This window comes from Myotis daubentonii, chromosome 3 (genome assembly GCF_963259705.1).
Source record: "Myotis daubentonii chromosome 3, mMyoDau2.1, whole genome shotgun sequence".
NCBI classification, from domain to species: domain Eukaryota; kingdom Metazoa; phylum Chordata; class Mammalia; order Chiroptera; family Vespertilionidae; genus Myotis; species Myotis daubentonii.
The window spans coordinates 119,138,244-119,150,517 of NC_081842.1; the positions used below are offsets into that span (position 1 = coordinate 119,138,244).

General features: G+C 50.3%; 1 protein-coding gene across 4 annotated transcripts in view; it reads left to right on the top strand.

Annotated features, from left to right (window-relative positions):
* Positions 1-2,570: 2,570 nt before the first annotated feature.
* The window catches only part of SH3RF3 (SH3 domain containing ring finger 3), a 254,740-nt gene continuing 245,036 nt past the window's right edge, over positions 2,571-12,274 (top strand). For all 4 annotated transcript variants that reach the window (XM_059688359.1, XM_059688360.1, XM_059688362.1 and 1 more), the window contains exon 1: positions 2,571-4,407. In XM_059688359.1, coding sequence (XP_059544342.1) covers positions 3,847-4,407 — 561 coding nt within the window. In that variant the 5' untranslated portion in view covers positions 2,571-3,846. The remainder of the gene's footprint in view (positions 4,408-12,274) is intronic.

The window sequence follows — 12,274 nt, forward strand, 5'->3', positions numbered from 1 at the left end:
TGACCATGTTTCCTATCACGTGAGTGGGAAGTAGAGCCTGCTACTGCAAGAGAGGGAAGGAGCAGGTCATCAATAGAGAAGAGTGCAGAGTAAGACACATAGGGTGGGCTGCAGTAATCTGGCCCTCAGCATGAGGTCCTGATCCTCATCGATTTGAAAACCTAGCTAAAGTTGGTTTTTGTTGCTCCCAGGACATATCATCATAGGTAGCCTGCTCTCTGCCAGCCTTTCCAGTGTCTGAGGGCTCCCCTCATGCTCCCCCTTGTGTCCCATGTCCCTGGTACCTGCTTTTGAATTTAGCATTCTGGGTCTCTAGTAGGCAGTTAGCAGGTGTGAGCAGAGCAGGAACAATGGGCTAGATGCAGAGGGTCACCAGGGTGGAAAACCCTGGGTGCTTAGCAACGTGCAAAAGTACAAACCCCTGTGTGACCACTTCTTTAAGCATTGGAGATGACATCTAGACCTCAGCTGTGTTTCAGCTCCAGGACCCCCAAAAGCAGCAAAACCAGGCTGAACCACCCCGTTTGCTGACATCAGGACTAGCTGCAATGGCTAATGACTCCCCTCCCCTAGTGCCACCAGTCAGTGGAGACCAGGACTCTGAGGAGACACACAGGGAAGCTGATGAATATTCTATTGAGAGCCTCCCCTGAGACCTCAGAAAAAAGCCCTGGGAATGGAGGACCCAGTGTGGCTCTCTCTAGGGATCACTGTGTGTCTTTCCTGCCTCCTTCGTTCCCCAGGCGTGCTCTTCCCCCACCCCATCTCTCCCCTAAGCTCCAAAGGCCCTTATTTTTCTGTAACCTGTTTCCTGAGCCTATTTCTTCTATGGATAACTTCTACCCCTGTGACTTTCTAAATAAATTTCTCTTATAATTGAAGTCATGGCTCTGAATTCTTCTCTCATCCAAAACTCAAGGACTGAGGCTGCTGAACTAAGGTTGAAACCTGGTGTCGTTTTTCTGCCAACAGATCTTTTGGAAAATTTCCTGAGCCAGTCAATAAGTGAAGATAGAATGTGAAGGCATTTCTGTGCCCTGGGATGTGCATTCCCTTTTTCTGGGCCTCTCGGGAAGTCTGCTCCCAGGTTCCTGCTGGCCAGGCAGTGCCGTGATGCATTCTGTCTCACACAGTTGCCTGTGCTGATGTGAACAATACATACAGAAATCTACACTCTGGGGGATGTCCACAAAGCATGTTGGGAAGGTCTCTTGCTGCCATCAGTAGCAAAGTTTCCAGGAACTGGTATCCTGATATGTGTTCAGGAGACCTGGAATTGAGATGCTAAGATTTGAGTGTTCAAATCACTACTAGGCGATGGATGATTCTGAGAACTTTTTCATTAATTCATCAAGTATTTATTGAGAGCCTACTATGTGCCCAGGCACTGTCCTAGGCACTGGAGATATTAGTGTAAATTATGTAGCTTATAGGGATCTCACATTCTAATGGTATGTGATCTTTTCTATGCATTAGGTTCTGGAGATACCAAAACTAACAAAATTCAGCTTCCATGATTTCATAACTATAAGGTTCACCTTTCTCACATGTACAATGAGGTTAAAATAATTATCTCACAGGGCTGTTTAGAGGATTATATAAAACTAGAGGCCCAGTGCACAAAATTCATGCACTCTGGAGGGTCCCTCAGCCTGGCCTGCATGCTCTCGCAGTCCCAGAGCCCTTGGGGGATGTCCAAATGATGGCTTAGGCCCCCTCCCTGCAGGGAGGGGGCCTAAGCCTGCAAGCAGACATCCTTAGCACTGCCGCCAAGGGGGAGAAGCTTCTGCCCCCGCTGCTGTGCTCACCAGCCGTGAGCCTGGCTTCTGGCTAAGTGCTGCTCCCCCTGTGGGAGCGCACTGACCACCAGGGTGCAACTCCTGCATTGAGCGTCTGCCCCCTGGGGTCTGTGTGCATCATAGCAACCAGTCGCCCTGGTTTGCTCGATTTGCATATTAGCCTTTTATTATCCTATATAATAAAAGGATAATATAATATATTATACCATAACGGTGTAATGACTGGGATCAACTAGTCGCTATGAGGTGCATTGACCACCTCTTGGCCCCTCCACCCAACTCACAGGCTCTGATCACTGGATGGCCAACGGGGAACCACGGGGGAACCGGGGTGGTGTTGGGTTGGGACTGGAGACTGGAGAGCAGGCAGAAGATGGCTCTGATTGCAGCCTAGGAACCCCGCCCCTGTACGATTTTGTGCACTGGGCCTCTAGTATAGGATATTCATAGGCATGTTCTTGGCATTTAAGCCTTAGCAAATATTATTTTCTCCCTGAAAAGTTATAAAGCAAGTTACACTTAACTTCACAAACCACAGGTTAGTCTGACTGCTAGGCGGGACCTGAATGCCTCTTTTGACATTGGCTCTGGCAACAACCTGGCTTTGTAGCGGCCACCCAATTGACCAGGGTTTGTGTTGGGCCTGGAATGAACACACAGCGGCCACTAGGGGGCAGCGCACTGCAGGGAATCTTGACAGCGTCTGCAGCCCACCGCCAAACTTCCCTGATGCTCAGGGTCCTCCCTACGTACTTCCGTTTCTCTGACGCTGGCAGAAGCGGGGGAGTGGGAAAGGAGAACGCAGATTTCCTCTCCTATGCTCCAGCCCAGGAGATTTTGCAGCGGGGTTCAGTAGACGGCGCTGGGTCCCCCGCACTACGCTAGCCGCGCGGGTGTGTGGGGGAGGAGCGGAGGCCGGTGACCTGCTCGAGGGTGTGGGTCTGGCGGGCAGTGGCGCCAGCCTCCGACCGCGACTCCGGAGAGAGCCAGCAGCCGCCTGGAGGAACCGGCACCGACCCTGGGCACCCAAGCCAACCCAAACGCCTTCCCTTCCTGCTTTGCGGGGCGTCCCTGCACCCATACGCCCACAGCTCCTGGGTTGTCACTGCTGTGGCCATCTGAAAAGGAGACCGACTAGGAGAGCTCCGGGAGTTGTCGAGGTGGATGCCCGGTGTTGGCTGCGTCCCCAAGCTGCTCGCCAGCGCTGGCGAAGGCGGTCGAGATAACACCTACCAAACTTTTCCCTTCGCAGCAGCGTTGGGAGGAAACATCCCTGCTCGAGGCTCACGGAAAGCCGAAGGGAAGACTTTGGGAGGGGACAAGGTCAAGCCCCGCAGCTGGGCAGGCTCGGAGTTCCAGGGAGCCCTGGAGGCAGGAATCCTCACCAGCGTACGCCTGTGCGAAGGGAGGTCCAGCGGACTAGGCATCTCCTTTCCCATGCCCCTCAGTGACCGTGACCCTCGCGCGTTCCCCGCGCACGTGCTTGCGGTCGAGGAAGAGAACGGGTCCGGCTGAACTCACTGTGGGTAGCGAGTCACGGGCGGGCCCCGGGCGCATGGAGCGCCGCGGGGGCAGTGCGGCTCAGCAGCGGCGCGCACGCTGCCCCCCTGGGATCCGACCCGCTGCTCCCCTCACTTCCTGCCGCGGGGCTTCTGGCCCCAGGAGGCCTTTTGGAGCGCAGAGCCCGCTGCGTGACGGGCCCGGCGGCTCCCCTGGAGCACTGCGCGGGGCGGACAAGCCGCGGCAATGGTGTAGCCATTAGCTGCGGCCGTCGCGCTCCAAAGGACAGGTAGGCCCATTGACCCGGAGTTGGCTCGCGAGGTGCGGAACTCCAGTTCCCGCCTCTGCCACGCAGGCCGGTCGGCGTGCCACTCTGCACCGCGGCGGCTGCAGTCTCGGGCCACCAGCCGGTGTGGAGGCAGTTCTGGCGGAGCTCGGCTGCCCGGCGGCCGCCTTGGCGCCATCCTGATGCCCGCTGCCGGCAGTGGGCCCGCCTCCGGCCCTGGGACCTAGACAGCTGCGCGCGGCCGCCGCCGGCGCCTCCCCCATGCTTCTCGGAGAGTCCAGGCTATGCGCGTCCAAGGCGGCTGCCGCTGCTGCGCAGAGCGAGGGCGACGACGACAGGCCGGGCGAGCGGTGGTGTTGGCAGCGGGCGACGGCCACGGTCGCGGCGGCGGGCGAGGACATGGATGAGTCATCACTGCTGGACCTGCTAGAGTGTTCCGTGTGCCTGGAGCGGTTGGACACCACGGCCAAGGTGCTACCGTGTCAGCATACCTTCTGTCGCCGCTGTCTGGAGAGCATCCTGTGTTCGCGCCACGAGCTGCGCTGCCCAGAGTGCCGCATCCTGGTAGGCTGTGGCGTGGACGAGCTGCCCGCCAACATCCTGCTGGTGCGCCTGCTGGATGGCATACGCCAGAGGCCCCGAGCTGGCGCCAGCCCTGGAGGCAGCCCTCCCGCGCGCTCTGGCCCTGGCTCGGGGGCGGCCTCCGAGGTCGCGGGTGGCAGGGGCCACGCGATGGGCAGCGCCCCGGGCTCACCAGTTTTCCCTTTGGAGGTTGGCAGTCAGCGCGAGCTGACGACCAGCAGGAACGCGCCCCTGGCAAAGGTGGGTAGCCTTCTCGGCGCCAGGGTGTGTGTGTGTGTGTGTGTGTGTGTGTGTGTGTGTGTGTGTGTGTTCTCCCCGTGTCCCTGCAGGTGTGAGGAGCAGTGGGGAGGGGGTGGGGAGAACAGAGGTGGCTCTACAGTGACCTTCTCCTTCTTGTTCTTTCTCTAACTTACTTTTCTCCAAGGACCCCGTGAATGTAACCTTTCCAGTTCCACTTGCCAATTTTTGGACACCGTCTCTTCCCCCATCCCCCCAATCTACCCTCTTTCCTCTGAACTTCTTGTATGCACCTGCCTTCCTTCCATCCTCTCCCTTACAATTCCTTTCCCACCATCTGTGCTTGCTCTGTGGTGCCACGTGCTCCCAGGGGAACTTGTTACATGTTCATAGGAGTGCCAACATCCCATCCTCCCAAGGGGTGGGCAGGTCTTCTTGTCTCTGGGTCACCTCTATTCCCTCTGCTGGCTGGGGCTGTCCCCCCCTCCCACCCCCTCTTAAACTTTGCTCCTTTTCCATCTTTCCAGAAATAGCCTTTCCCTAGACCTCCAGACTATCCTTCTGCACACCTCCACCTGCCTGGGTAAAGTTCATGCTTAATGTTTTCCAGGTCCTGGTTCCTGGGAAGACTGGGCCTCCTGCCTGCTTGTCTGGCCAGGGAGGATTGGGCAGAGGGAAGTGTGTGACCAGGGTTGGTAGAACACAAAGTGCAAACTGTTTAACAGGAGGGAAGAGGTTATCCTGCAGATGGGAGGGGTGTTTGGCCCATCTTTTCTTGGACTCCCGTCTGTTGGAAGCCCTGGTCCTCTCCTGGCTCTCAGGCAGGGCTGCATTCCCAGGGTCTTGGAGGTTTTTTTGTGTGTGCAGCTACATTGTACAGCACCCACTGCTTCTGTTTCAGTCAAAGGCCTTATCTTGAGGGTTTCAGTGATTTGGTTTCAAAGGCTACTTAGAATGTGTAATTTCACACCCTCTGCCACCTGGGGAACTATTTGGGGGGGGCGGGGCACGGTAGATAGCCCACGGATGTTGGTGTGAGAAACAAGGTAGTCACGTTTTATATTTTCTTTAAATGTAGAAAAGCCCACTTAAAGGGGGAAAGAGTACATTCTCAATCTATTGCAATTATTCATTTTAGAGAACACAACCATATTCCTGTACTTTTGACCATTTGAGGAGTTGGTGGTGCATGAACTACTTAAATAATCCTTCTAATGTGTATGATATTGAGATGTGGGAAAATGCTACCACCTGAGTCACTCAGTACTGCAGCATCTCTGAGGTGAGGAACTTAAGCCCTGGGAGGGTGAGCTTTAGGGTTATATGGCATACTTTGCTTTGCCATACTTTTCTCTGTGAATCAGGAAGAATGGATGGTCAGGAATCGTCAAGGCATATTTATACTTGGGATCACTGCTGAAGAGAAATTAAGTTTTTCTTTGATTTTGATTGTGATTAAATCAAGTTACAGGTGTTGTTGCATATTTTCCAACATTTTCTTTCTGCCCTTGCTGTTGTTATCTAGGTATCATAATTAAAGGTCAGAGAAGTAAACAATATTTGGAGTGATGCTTCTAGTAAAACATTTGATGACCATATGTTTAAGATATCCTCCCAGTTCATCTTATAGGAATTGCCTTTGATCAGAGGTTAGGAGGTAACCTCAGTTCTTTGAACTCTGTGGTGGCATTTGTAGAATTAAAAAAAATGTGTCAAGAAGCTGAACTTTTAGTAATGCCACTTAGGATCAGGAGGTTAATATTTTGTTGAGCAGATTTTGGGGTTATTGATTGACTTTATAGGCACATGTAGCTCTCAGTGTATGTTTATGCTTCCTGAGCTCCAGGGAGCATTTGATCATATTTTTTTTCTTTAGTTTGTTGTGTTAACTAAGTGTGACCTCCAGTCCTTTCTTCTTTGCAGGCCCACCTCATAAGGACTAAGAGTCTGAATGAAATCTAATCTTATATTTGATCACCTTCAGAGAGGAAAAAGTAAAGTTTTTTACTCACCGATTTTTGACAATCAGTGGAAGTCTTCTTGGGCAAGCAGAAGTCCTGCATGGAGTGTTGTACATTAAGCAAGCCTATACACTTCACGGACTTTAGCTGAAAACTACTTCCAAATAGGCTTTCAGTACTTTACTCTCCATTGGACTTGCTCATAGCGAAGCTGAATGCTGGATGTGGCTGTGTTTCTTAATTAGATGGGCACTCATTATCCAGCAAATACTATATATGCCTCAGTAGCAGGTGACTAAATATAAGACAGTTCCCTATTTTCCCAATGAGAAGCCCCTCAAACCTTCTTTTGGACCAGTTGACCAATTGGGATATGTAAACTTTTTAGGTATGTAAATAAACAAATATCTGCTTAGATTATTTATTAATTTAGTTACAGGTAAACATTGGGAATGAATCATGTATAAAATGTACTCATTCCTGTTTGGTTCATGAAATAGTCCCATGTCCCCACCCCTTTCTCCCCCCCACCCCCCACCCCCGGCATCTTTTCTGGCATCTTTTTCATCAGGGTTTTGGTTATCAGAGTCAGATGAAATCCTGACCTGGTTAGCAGAGCCTCTCCCTTTCACCTGAGCCATCTGAGAGGAGGTTCATTTCCAATCAGTTAATTATGCAGCCCCTGGAAATTTTATACCAAGTTACAAGTACCCATTGCCTAAGGTTGGGACTGTTGGTCTCTTCATTTGCCTGTTTGCAATAGTTGTCATTACGTGTTACTTAATAAAGTAATCTTTAAAAAGTCCTGTTTGGACATCACTAAGCATTGCAATTGCTAAAATATGAGCTATGTTTCTCAGCCAGTTTGTTTTTTGTTTTGTTTTTAGTTTTATAAGGTGACCCCTTTAACACCTTTAACCAGCATTGATGGAGAAGTTTATGGGCGACATGTCTTCCTAAATGGGTTTTGTGGGGTTCCAAATTCAAGACTACTTCTTAACATCTATAATAATAAAAGTGTAATATGCTAATTAGACCGGATAGCCAAATGACCTCCTGGACCTCCTTCCGGACGAAGCTGGGGGGCAGGGGCGCTGAGGCAGAGGTGGTTAGGGGCAATCAGGCAGGCAGATGAGCAATTAGGGGCGATCAGGCAGGCAGACAGAGTGGTTAGGGGCAATCAGGCAGGCAGGCAGGGTGATTAGGGGTGATCAGGTAGGCAGGTAGAGTGGTTAGGGGCGATCAGGCAGGCAGAGGTGGTTAGGGGCAATCAGTCAGGCAGGCAAGTGGTTAGGGGTGATCAGGCAGGCAGGGAGAGTGATTAGGGGTGGTCAGGCAGGCAGGCGAGTGGTTAGGGGTGATCAGGCAGGCAGATAGAGTGGTTAGGGGTGATCAGGCAGGCAGGCAGAGGCAGTTAGGGGCAATCAGTCAGGCAGGCAAGCAGTTAGGAGCCAGCAGTCCCAGATTGTGAGAGGGCACAGGCTGAGCTGAGGGACCCCCTGGAGTGCACCAATTTTGTACACCAGGCCTCTAGTTTAAAATACAAAGATCACCATAATCCTGTAAAGTGGATGACAGTTACTACTTGCAGACCTTTAGGAATTGATATAGGGACAAAGTGACAGAGAGCCAGGAAGTGATGGGTCAGGAGGTGTTCTCAGGCTCTATCCTTGCCCTTTCTCTTCTGCTTGGCTGTCTGGTGTTGTGCTATGTTTGGTCTTGGATGCAATGAGGACTCTAGAGTAAGAGGCCCAGTGCCTGGAAGCCTTCACCAAAAGCCAGACAACTCACAGGATGACAGACAGCTGGCTGACTGTGGTCATTGTGATGACAAGAGGCAAACGCCAGCCTTTGGAGACATGACAGATGAGTCACAACAAAGTCCCTCATAGTCTTGTTTTCAAAAGGCCCCTGGGGGGTGGAAACAGCACTTCTGACACACTAGTGTTGTGTTTCAACTTGTGGCAGTTAGTGAATAATCTAACTGAGTGCCTCCTGTGGGCCAGGTCTTCACTGGGTGCCTGCTGTGTGCCAGTGGTTGAGTATATCTCATTTAAGTAAGTGTATCTCATCCATTTTTTAGCTCATCCAGTAGCTAGTCACATCGGTGGGGAAGCTGAGGCCCTCAGGGTTTCCTCCTCAGGGGCAAACAATTACTAAGGATACATTTGAAAGAGACTTCAGATTGACTGGCTAACTGGATTTGTGGTTAGAGTCCTCCTCTCAGTCTATACCACAGTTAATTAGAGACCAAGTTCCCAAACTTAAGCTGCGCCAACCCCCGTGGATACAGTCTGCCCCAGGGCTGCAGATGCTCTTCCGGTGGGAGGCTGCCATCTTACAAACCCAGGCTGGGAGCCTCAGGTCCCAAGGAAGGAGCATCATACCAGTTACGGCTCTGAGGGCAAGTCACAGGCAGCCCTGTGCAGGCGATGTGAGCCACCCGTGTGGGTGGCAGTGGGCAGGTGGCTTGTCAGGTGGTGCCATCTGTCCTTAAGAATGCATACTCGTCTATCCTTCTGCTCTGCAACCATGTGGGTCTCACCCTTAGCCACACCCACTGGGTCTTGAGATAGATGTAGTGGTTCAGGCATCATGTCCTCAACAGAACAGCACTAGCAGGGAAAGGAGGGTTGCTTTCCCTGGTGTTCACTCTCCAAGTTGGTGGCCACCCTCACACACTTCCTCTCACACCTCAGAGGTCAGGGTCGCATCCCAGGCTGGTGCCAGGATGAGCAGCAGCTCAGCCAGGGACTTGGGACACAGGGTGGGCCTCCCCCCATGCATGTGGCTGCAGGCAGGGAAGGTCCCTGGGCTTCGTGGGTCCCTGTGAAGAAGGAGGGCAAGGGGTGGGGCTTGGTGGGTGGCCAAAGTGGCACAGGGGTTGGGAGTCCCAGCACAGGTAGTTTCAGTCTGGAGTTCCGCACTTCCTCATCACGTGCCCCTGGGCAAAGGGTTTAGCTGTTCTGAGCTTTCTTATCAGAGAGCTAGAGACCCCTCCTGCTTCACTGGATGAAGGAGGTAATGTACATGCAGTGCCCAGCACACATAAGCAGCCGTCATCTCAGTGCTGTAATGATAAAGAAATCTGGATTCTCGTATCAGCAATGAAGCACACTTCACAGGGCCCACCTTCCTGCTAGTGGGTTCATTTATATGGTATCCTAGCAGAAGGGTGTGTGTGTGTGTGTGTGTGTGTGTGAGAACGTGTGTGTGTATGTGTGTGTTGCTGTGTGTATGTGTATGTGTGTAGATTTGTGTGAGTGTGTGCACATGTGTGTGCATGTGCACACAAATGTGTTTGTGTATGTGTTTGTTGGTGTGTGTGTATGCGTGTATGTATGTGTGTGTGTGTGTGTGTGTGTGTGAGTTCCTATGTCTGGATATGTGTGTGTGTGTGTGTAAGTGGGGGTGTGTGGGAGTGTGTGCGTATGTGTATGTATGTCTCGATATGTGTGTGTGTATGTGTGTGTATGTATGTCTGGATGTGTGTGTGTGTGTAATCTCATACAATGCTTTGCCTTTACAATCAAAGTCGGCCTTTATTATTGTGACTGGGTTGTTGAGCATTAATGTGCATGTAAGCCAAGTGTTTGAACCTGTTTGTTTCACCTTTAAAATTACTTCCAAGTTTTATCTTTGTTATTGATTGCTCTGAGCTTCATTAAAGTGAAATGTCTAAGCTATAACCTGTCTTTAAAAAGGCAGCGGGGGAGAATAATGGCACTCAGGTGCTGATATAGCTGGCTGAAGGCTCTCCTGGAAGCAGGGTGCAGCTCCTCCACTTGCCGGGCACAGTAGCTTGTGGACAACTGTCGAGATCACACTGTTCGGTATGCTTGAACTGAGCACAGTCACAGCCAATGGCTCCTGCATCCAGCCTTTCAGACCCGCTTGCTGGCTGGAGCATGATGAAACTGGTCTCAATTATGCAGTTATTTCAAGAATGTATTTCAGTTCAACCTGTATTTAATCTCTATTTTTCACAGTTAACATGTTCTTGAAATAAAATATCAGAAGGCTTTAGTTAAGAGAAAGTGACTTTTATTCCATCACTTGAAGTGCCAAGGTCATTTTTTACCAGATTAGATGAATTAGAAATGTGTGCTTGATGTGTACCCTATTGGAATTCTAATTAACCATAAAAGACCAGGGTGTCAAACTGAAGGTGTTGGCAGTGAATGGTGTAAATTGTTCTGGCACACCACAATGCGGGGCTCCCTTCTCTCACTGAGTGGATTTAGGACACAAAAGTGCAGATGGTTGCACAATTTGGGTGCTACTCACAGGTTGCTGCCTTCTTCTTTAAATTTACCTTTGGCCCTTGATGGACTATGGCATTTAGAGATCAGTGGTCTTTTGGGGGATTGGAAAGAGGAGTGGCTTGGTGGGTTGTTTCCTCTGCCACAGTGTTTATGTTTTTAGCTATTATGAAGCTCGTCTGCATTTCTGCTTAATGGAATCAGTGCATAACTCCCGTGAATTAATGTGAGTTTAAATGAATTAGGATTCAGGGTAGTAGAAGTGGAGTAGCTGTGATGTCTGGACAGGACAGCAAGTGTTCCATAGCACTCAGATGTGGGAGGCACCAGGGACACCAGGGATCACAGTCAGACTGTCACACAGTGTTGAAGAAAGAGGATAGGGATGCATTCCTTTCCTCCACTTTACTGAACACATATTTGAGCACTTACTATGTACCTGTCACTATAATAACTACTTGGGATAAAAATGATATTGGTCTTTAGAAAGTGGCCCAACAATTGGTTGCCACTTCGCCAGTAAATGGAGCACCAAGCTCATTAAAAAAGAAAGGTTTTTAGAGAGCCTTGGTTGGTTTGGCTCAGTGGATAGAGCGTCGGCCTGAAGACTGAAGGATTGTGGGTTCAATTCTGGTCAAGAGCATGTACCTTACTTGCAAGCCCTGTGGGAGGCAACCAATCGATGTATCTCTCTCACATTTATGTTTCTCTCTCGCTGTCTCCCCACAACCCCTTCACTCTCTCTAAAAATCAATGGAAAAAATATCCTCTGGTGAGGGTTAACAACTAAAAAAGATTTTTAGAGAGTGAGGAAGGGAAAGAAAGAAACATTGATGTGAGAGTGGAACATCAATCAGACACCTCCTGCATGGGCCCTACCAGGGATCAAACCCACAACCCAGGCATGTGCCTGATCGGAAGTTGAACCAACAACCCTTTGGTGTACTGGACAATACCCAATCAAGTCACCTGGCCAGGGCTCCAAGCTTATTTTTAAAACAGTATTAAGTCCTTGCAATAGCAGCCACTATGCCTCCTTTGACAGTTAAATTCCAAGCCTTTATTTCTCCTACACACCCTGCATGTGTTTTAGAAATTCCTATGTAAGTAATAAATACTTACTGTTTACAAATAAATCTTTGGATTCCTTAACTCTTGGTACTCATACTTCAAATTTTATGTAATGTAAAAATTGCACCTATTTCCTTCCCATGCCTGGCCAGTGGTAACTGAAGCCAGACACGTCTGTGTGAGATGAGGCATGCAGAGTGTCGAGGACAGTGCAGGCATGCGGCCCATGCTAAATTCCCACCACCTCAAACATAGCCAGTGGGTTCACCTTCATCCACCAAGTTTATGGTGCCTGTGGATTAGTTCTGTCATGAGCAGTGATTGTCTGGACCAAGTTTGTAGTCCACACACATGCAGATGAGAGTAGAAGCTCCTGAAGAAAGGACAGCCCTGTGTGGCAGGTTGTGTCTTCCGTTGTGTGCTTCTCGTGGATTTGGAAATTCATCTGTGTCACCTTTGCACAGACTATGATAACAGTTTTCCTGGAGTTCAGTTGTCCCCACCCCCACCACATCTCAAATGAGGTGACAGATCTTGGATTCTGAGGGGGACTTGCAAACCTGGAGAGGACACTGG